At 37.4% G+C, this 9053-nt stretch overlaps 1 protein-coding gene across 6 annotated transcripts in view; it reads left to right on the top strand.

Moving 5' to 3' along the window:
• The window catches only part of mcf2l2 (MCF.2 cell line derived transforming sequence-like 2), a 106776-nt gene that overhangs the window by 8154 nt on the left and 89569 nt on the right, over positions 1-9053 (top strand). For 2 of the 6 annotated variants that reach the window (XM_005940453.3, XM_005940450.3), the window contains exon 1: positions 6-3339. The exons of 2 other annotated variants lie outside the window; for them this stretch is intronic. In XM_005940453.3, coding sequence (XP_005940515.1) covers positions 3231-3339 — 109 coding nt within the window. In that variant the 5' untranslated portion in view covers positions 6-3230. Of the gene's footprint in view, positions 1-4; positions 3340-9053 lie in introns of those variants that run through there. 2 more of the 6 variants (XM_005940449.3, XM_005940454.3) reach the window with 2 other exon arrangements.

Here is a 9053-nt window from a genome sequence, read left to right on the forward strand (position 1 = left end):
GTGACTGTCATATCGACTGTAGTGACTGTGTTATAGGTGTGTGTGCTATATAGCTTTGACTTAATCCGTACTCAGTAAAAAAGAGCTTTAAAGGGTCAAAGCCTATAATAATGCTGCTTCCTTAGTACCACCTTGTCAATGGTAGTGATGGGGATACACACGAGTCTGTAGTGGTTTGTCAGGAGTGGGAGTGAAATGGACCTGCAGCTTATTAATACAGTTTTGTGTGGTAAAGTGTTAGTCTATCCCATGTGTTTGATCTTGTGAAATATAAAATACAAGCAGGTAAGCTACATTATTGTACATGCTAACATTTTCATACATGGTGGCGGCACGAACACAGTTTAACAAAGTGCAGATTTCTCAGTTTTTGCTTATTGTGACATGATAATAATAACATATGATAAACTAATGTAAAACACTGATTGTGAGACTGCATAGAGATGGAAGAGGGCAAAATAACTTAAATGGGCACCTGAATAATAATAGCTTATGCAGTGGTGAGGAGTTATTGAAAGAGTCAATTTAACTATAACAGAAGGTGCAGAAGCTCTATTTGAAAAATTAGCTGAAAAATATGTTTTGATTTGATTTGATTTGATTTTATTGATTAGCATTCAAATATCTCAGTGAAGACAGAACAAGGATTATCTGAGGTCACTGGTGCTTCTGTGATTCTCGCTCAATCAACAGTCCTGTTATAAGCTTAAGAATTTGCTAGCAGAAGATTCCTCCTGAAGTCCAGTACCTAGAGCATCCACAAAGAAGGGCTAGATCAACTATTAAGGATGAAACAGGAAGCATGCATGGATATCACAGGCAGATACCCACAGAACGAACATAAAGTGTGCATCTTGGGCAGTAAAGGAGAGAATAAAGGGAACAGCAAGCCTCTCCAGGGGAATTAAAGGAGCTGGCTGACATCAAGAGAACCAACATCAATTTTTCAAAAAGGCCAACAGAGATACTCGACTCATAACTGCACATGAAAAAGGTATTAAGGTTAAGGTCCTGTAGAACTTCAGTTTTTAGACTGAAAAGAAAGCGTTCCAGATACAGCTGACTGACAAAGGACAGCAGAGACCAAAATCCTCACAGGCAGGTGTGACAGGCTCTGTCATTTGTAATTTAAATTTGACCATTGGACCTTAAAATACAAGATGAAATTCAAATTATTTGAGATGCAAATTTGTCATGTAATCTAAATACGCATCAAAAGCATTGCGGTTTTGCAAAAGAATTTGTCCTCAAAAACACACTACAAAAAAAAGAAATGCATTTCACATCCAGCAATGATGTGCTGGTCCTGGTGTTTCTACACAAGAAAAGGAAGAAACAGGGATTCTGGGTTCATCCAGTTCTCAACAGAAGGCAACAGCAGGGAGAATCTAATGGTTTAATCCAAGAGTTGAAGTTGAATCACAGCTGCTTTCATGCATTTGCAGGATGTTAGTCGGGCAGTTTGATTGCTTGTTGGCAGAGTTGGGATCACATCTGAGGAGACAGAGAAATTATTTTACAGATAGATCGGGAGCAGCGTCGAGCTGTATGTGTGAGATAAAACAATCTTATTTTACAATTTGCATATTTGATTGCATCACCACTAGATGATGCTCCAGCTGGTTAAATCTGTTTATTTGCATGTGAAAAATCTGAAAAACTGAGCTGAGAAATGATTTCATTTCAATCATTTCATTTGGTAATGAAGTGAGATAAGGTATTTTGAATGTCTCTCATTATTATGAATTCTCAAACAAAACAAACAAACAAAAATGCCAACATTTAAAAAAGGTCTGTTTTTCTTTGATTCTGTACTCACAAACTAATTTCAGGTAATTCACTTGCCAGAAATAAAGCACCATACAGCAAACCTTTAAATGAGATGCTTATGGGATTTTAGCCACCTCCAAAAAAACTTCTTTTATTTTATTTAGTGCCTTGAAAAGTTACATGAGCTGATTTTTATCTGGGTAAAAACTATAAAAGATTAAGTACAGTGTGTACCTGAATAGAGTTCACTGCTGTAATCCACTTCTACGATAGCTTAAAATAAGACTTCAGCAGGTAGAGCTTTTTTCACCATATAAATAAGCTGTTTTCTCACATGCATTTCAGTTCAGAACTATTTTAGACATTTCAAGGCAGTGCTCTAAGTGTCAGAATAAGTCCATTCAGGCATTACATGGTTTTTACTAAAAGTCTGTATAATGTCAGACGGAGCCTACGCAAGAATAGATCAGGTCATTCTGAGCTATAGAATGTCTACACTCTTCCTGGTGCCATCCCTCCCTTGCCTATACCAAGCAGCATATTTCCAGTAGTGAATACATGTGTGGATGTGTGTGTGAATGGGTGGATGACTGGATATGTAGCGCTTTGGGGTCCTTAGGGACTAGTAAAGCGCTATATAAATACAGGCCATTTACCATGTGTGGATAATCCCCAGCTGTGTGTTGCATGTAAAAAAAGACTATTCTTGACAATGTCTCAAAATGATTCTCTTGACTTTATCATAGGTTGGTGATTGTGCTTAAAAGGTTTGCAGTATTGTCACATTACAGAAAGAGCACAGGTGTGACCGAAAATATTACACCTACATGTCATGTGGGTAAGCAGCCAGGATGCTGATGTTTTGCATACTGGCTCACTTGAAACACTACTGTATTACTCCACAGTATCCTTTTTTATTTGTATTTTTGTTGTTAATTATTTCACAAAATTACACAAAATCTCTCAAAATTAGGAGAGAAGTGTACAGGGTAGAAAAGAACCTCTAATAGAGTCTACATAGAGTGTAAACTCCCTCCTTCACAGCAGGTCTGTGATTGTAACAGGTGTGGGTGTATGCAAATGACCTGTAATAGGCTTTACCCTGTAGCAGAGATTATGACAGAGAGCCAGAAACAGACATAGACAGAAGTAGAGAGGTTACAGGTATCTTGTGGGCTGTACAGGGACATGCAACAAACAGGTCCAGCAGCACAGCGGCATAGAAAACAAAAAGTGTGTATTTGTGTGTGTAACAGACAGGAGAAGCATTAGACAAACATGGATCACCCCCCGCTTCTCTGACAGAGTCAGTGGGGAGGCAGGACCGGTAGATACCATAGAAAAGAATATACATGCAGTACAACCATGTAAGATTCAGTTTATTCTGACTACAAACAGAATCTTGAGGAAGGCTTGAGGAAGAAAGACCTTTGGATCTTGTTTTACAAGTTGTGGTAAATATGGACGTTTATGGATCTTATTCCACTGTACGGATCTCCATTGCTGAGATGGAATCTTACTGCAGCTTCCTGGAGGTGTGTCAGGAGACTGAATCAGCCATACTAGGAAGTATGTAAATCCTCTATGCACCATTACATTCTTCTCTCAACCCTTTTAATATGTTACCTTTACACTACTATACAATTTTGGTTCAATACAGCTTTGGAAGTGATTAGAAATTTGGGCACTATAGCACTAATAATTTGGCTTGAAAGAAGCAAAATTACTTTGACAAGCAACAATGTAAAATATGTTTTAACTGCAGCTTATAAAGTATGACTCTGTGTGTATGAGACAGCTGCGCAGGAGCAGCAGAAAACACAGAAATTCAGTTGCTGTTTGGTCCTAGTCAATAAAATCTTAATGTCTTTATTAATAACAAAAAATAATTTTACACTGTTATTGTTACTGACTCATGTTGTAGTTGCTCATATCAATCCTGCTGTTATAGCCTGTTTATTCAATTCTAGATGATGATGAAACCTGTAAACAGATGTAAGCAACAAAAGCTTCAGATTCTATTGAAAGAAGTTGGAAATGAAGCTTGTTTGTTGCTGTCAGCGGTTTTAGGAACCTTCCTATAGAACAGCTAATGTTAGCATACTAGCATGTTGGTAATTAATTTCATTTATAATCTTTAGTAAGTTTGTACAAAAAAAGAGAACTGTTCTGAAAATATGGCTGTTTGGAGTGCGCAAGCTTTGCTGCAATTTCTTAATAAACTTTGTACAAATTAAAGTTCTACTAGAAGAATCGATACTTTGCTGAAGTTATTTGATATGCTGCAGGTTATGCTCCTAAAAATGGTTCTATGTGAATTGTTGGGTTTCATATTTTCACCAGACTGTGTAGAATCCTCTATGTCTCTAATGAATGGGGCGTTCTAACCTATTCAAACGTGACAGTGTGCAGTAGTGTTCACAGTTTTAACACACAAAAAGATGTATCTAAAGAAAATTTTACTTTTCTGATGAAACAATTTGACATTGATTAAAGCAGCACCAAATGAACTTCGATTGAGGATTTTTAATTCAAATTATCATGCAAAATATATAAAAAGTGATGATTAATACAAGACACAAACAATAAGTGAACAGAGGTGTTAAAATCCAACAAAGAGTGAGAACAACAAGTAAAACTTAAACTTTAATATGTAAATGACCATTATTGTCGTAATCCTAATAGCAATGAAAATGTACAAGTGTACAAGATAAATCCAGTACATCATTTTCAGCTAATAGGAGTTCCCTAATTGAAAAATGAATGCACACCAAGAAAAAAGCTTTATAGTTTCGTTTAGATGAACTGTTCTGGCTGAAGAGTTCATCGTTCTGTTGTTAGAATACGTGCAGGTTCTTTTATCTCTGTCTAATATCCTTGATTATATGGCACAGAAAGAAAGAAATGAGCTCCAGTATCTATTGTTTTTTTGTTGCCATTAGTCTTCCTATGCAGATTTTTTTGGACCTTATCACAGAGATATTAAGAAACAGTTTCTGCCTTTCCAGTTTATTAGGTTTTTTTTCTTTGCTTGCTGCCAAGGCAACCAATATGGGATCTTTACATTTTGAAGCTGGTCATTAAAATTGATTTTTGAATGATAGGAAGCATGTTTGTTCATGCAGAACTCTTTAACATTGGCTTTAACGTCCTACTTGTTGGTTGAAACCTGTGATTTACAGTAGCAACAGAGATGTTTCTGTGCTCCCATTACTCAACATGTGTGCTGACTGATGGACAAACATCAGAGTGCTTTGTTTTGTCAGTCGCTGTCAAGTCCAAGATCAAGACCAAGCATGCTCATATTTATGGCAACAGCAACAAAGACGGCTACATACCAAATGCATATAGAAATGCAGACGTTGCAAGATGCCCCAGTGTTCATGGTTAAAAACAGGATCAGGCTTGTGACTCATTATTAGCAGTCCACATTTCACGAGGTGATAATGATATTCATTGGGATAATGTATGTGTGTGTCAGGGAATGAGAAACAGAGAAGTGTTATCAGCGGATCTGTCACTGGACATCCTCTGATTGTTTTCTTGTGCTGACGCCTTCTTCCTGAGAACCAATAGGAAGCCCCCCCTTCACCTAGACCTTGAGGAACAACAACCCAAAAATAACACTGGCTCTGCATCATAATTGTGTATTTGTGTTTGTATATGAAAAAAGCATCTGTTTTGTGTGCTCCCTGTATCTGAGATTGACAGAGATCAAAGAGAGATAGGAAGCTGTCTTAAGAGAGTGTTTGATAAACTTCTGCATGTTTTCACATGTGATATAAAACCTTTTATTAATGGAAACAAATTCTTACATATCATATGTTTTTCATCAAAGATGTGCAGGTATATTAAAATTAGTTTGTTGCATATTCACTGTTTGGCAAACATTTTAAATTGGAAACCACTATAAAGTCTGTAATGAGCAGATCTTCACAAATTAATGCGGTTACAGCATGAACTTAAAAAAGCAGGGGCAGCCCACTACTTCCACTTAAAAACGGTAGCTGCGAGTATAATGTGGGTCTACTCCAAACACACTGAACTCATTCATGAGACCGCTGTTATCCTGCTTCATGCTGTTAATAGAGACTCTAGTCTATGTAACATTCCCAGTTCACATCACTGCTAAGAATTACACAATTTAACATCATGCAATTACCAGATAAAATCCAGGTTTCATTTTCACCTCTCTGTCTTTCCATTCTCTCGATCACCATGTGCGCATCATTTTTCTCCACTTGTCCCTGCACAGATACTTTTTTTTGTCATTTTGCCTAGAAAACATTTAAACATTGCATCAGTAAATTAAAATTATAATAACAGTACAGTAAATATTCTGCTTGGCTGAAAAGAAATGTTTCCCTTTGCTTATGTTTATTCTGATATATTCATTGTTGCAAAGCAAGTTTTTATGCAATCTCTTCCCCTTTTTGAGCAAATTAACTGAACTTTAATCATATACTATATATAAAAGATGACTATAACAATTCAGTCACTGATAGGTTTGTGGAGTGTCAATTTTTCAACTTTGATGCTTTCATGTGTACAGTATATATTTAAATGCGTGCAACATAAGGGATTGAAATATTGTGATCTTTGGGGACTGACTCACATTTGGAATAAACTCCAAGTGCCCATTTCCAAAGTTGCAGTGTTTGGCACTTCATTACTTACAGTGTTGGGAAGGTTACTTTTAAAATGTAATCCACTACAGATTACAGAATACATGCCCCAAAATGTATTTTGTAAAGTATTCTGTTACGTTACTCAATGAGAGTAATGTATTCTGAATACTTTGGATTACTTAATATTCTATCCTGCTTTTTACAACTACATGAATGTACTATTGCTGTGTGATTTATTATTATTACTGAAGGTTACTTGCCATACCAATACCAACTAGATTTTTAATTCTTAATATAAAATGAGTAACAGTAGGGTGGACATTAGGTAAGGCTGCACTTTTTGCAGCGATCTTGTATAGAAAACTAAATAAACAGGTCCGCAGCTCCGAACCGTAGTAAAGGGACCTCTGGCTAATATGTCGGGTTCATGTCGGGCTTGTAGCCGAAAACTAGCTTTACTTTGTTGTCTGGGTCGACTATGCTAGGGAGAGACAGAGAGAGGCGTTGAAAGGCTGCTCCAACGGGACTTATTGTTTCGGAGGTAAAGACAAACACAGTGTACAGTCGACTCTTAATAGTTTACTTACAACTGGGCTTGTCAGGCACTCTTTTTGGCTGCAGTGGTTATATTATATTGACATGCTTCCATGTCCCGTTTCTTCTCGGTGACATTTCATACTTTTCGACTCTTTTTCTCCCTCCTTCGCTCACAGACACATAACGGGTATGGCAGTCCATTCTCCCTGCCCATGAGGCTACATTCTTTAGGGCTATGCCTGTAACAACCTGCCTATTGCCTTCATATTAAATCATTTTGTGAATATTTTTTAAAAATGTTTCTTCACGTCATTATGCGGGCCGCAAGTAGAGGTGACATGGGCTGCAAGATTGAGACACAGGCATTAGAGCCTCTTAATGCGTGTCTTGTTTAGGTTTCCACCGGTGGGGAAACCAAAAATAGAGAGGGCATAGCCTAACATATGAAACAGGAAAATACGGCCATGTAATCCATTCATTTCAACAAAGTAACTGTATTCTGAATACCACCCTTTTAAACGGTAACTGTAACGCAACACAGTTACTCACATTTTGTATTTTAAATACGTAATGTAATTTTAAATACGTAACATGTATTCCGTTACTCCCCAACACTGATTACTTATTTCCTTTCTAACCTGCTTCATTTGAACACTTTCCGTTCTTCCCCTTCTTTTTTTTCAGAATCAACATAAAGCCGAGGCTAGCATGTATCACAATCTGAATGAATCTGAATCTGACTGTGCTGCTTTTTCACTTCCTTGCTCAGACTTCTTGTTTTTGAGAACCTTTGTACAATGTGGAAGAATCATGAACGCACACACACAAATGACATGCCTGGGAATGCAGTAATGTTTATCCACTTGTAGGAAGTAGGTCACAAAATACATGTAACAACTGAACAGGCATTGTGCTGAAAACAATGTGTACAAGTTCACATGTGCACTTGTTTATGTGTGCACGTGCAGTTTTTATGTTCCTGCTGTATGTGGATGTCAGTATGTCACTTCCGTGTTTTCTCTTTGTGTCTGCCGCATCGATCTCTGTGTACATGCATGTATCGATCTGTCCATTGTCTTCTACTTCATCTGCTTATCCAGTGCATTGTTTCAGGATTGATACCAAGATTGAGATTACTTCATTACAGATTGTTAAGTTAAAATGCACATTAGAATAAACTAAAACACATCATCTCGTCCACATCTGCCCCTGATCACCAAACCTGCAGTCTTTCATCAAGTGTCCTCTCTGCTCCACCTCAGTCCACATTCCTTCACCTCACATTTACAGAGATTAGTTCTCCACACTCTGGACTCTCTAGTAAGTTCCCCACTGCTTAGAACAGCCAGCAACCCTCGAGGTTCTCCACACGTTTGGGCAGACACTCCCAGCTCTGCCCCGCTGTGCTCCAGCTCAAAATCACAACCTCATTCCATCAGTAGTTATTCATTTTTCATCTAATACAGTCCCATAAGTGTTTATTTAACAAACAAATCTAGTTAGCTCTGGCTTGTGTAATAGCAGTATTTCATTCATTTTCATAAATTGAATTAAAAATGTAGCTCTCAAAATGGATTATAGAAACATCAAAAAAAATTTCAGCCATATGTTTAGAAGTTTGATTGTAACAGCTACCAACTCAACACAAGTAAAAGTTATTGCTTTACTCGTGTAAAACTATATCTAGAGTTTAACAGTGAACACTACAGTTAATTGAACACCTAATTTCTCTGTGAATAGATATGGCAAACCAGACATTCATGTTTCTAGGAAGGCAACAAAAACAACTGTCCGAAATGCTGAGTGTATAAATACAACCAATACTGCGCTGAAAGATCAGGGTCAAAAAATCTTTTTAGTGTCAGATTACTCTTGAGTGGAATCAAGCAAAAGAGGTATTTCAGTAATAATGTTTACTTCCACATGTTGTCCACATTTGGCAGCCCAACATAACTCAGGACTCATAAAAGAGACACAGACATAACAGCACAAAGATTCTGTGGCAGGAACATGGAGCCTGCAAAAATGAAGCACACATGATCAGGGCAACATGCATACACACACTCTGTCTCTCTGACACACACACACACACACACACACACACACACACACACACAC

The sequence above is a fragment of the Haplochromis burtoni genome, unplaced genomic scaffold (assembly GCF_018398535.1).
Source record: "Haplochromis burtoni strain Fernald_Lab_line unplaced genomic scaffold, NCSU_Asbu1 Contig_292, whole genome shotgun sequence".
NCBI classification, from domain to species: domain Eukaryota; kingdom Metazoa; phylum Chordata; class Actinopteri; order Cichliformes; family Cichlidae; genus Haplochromis; species Haplochromis burtoni.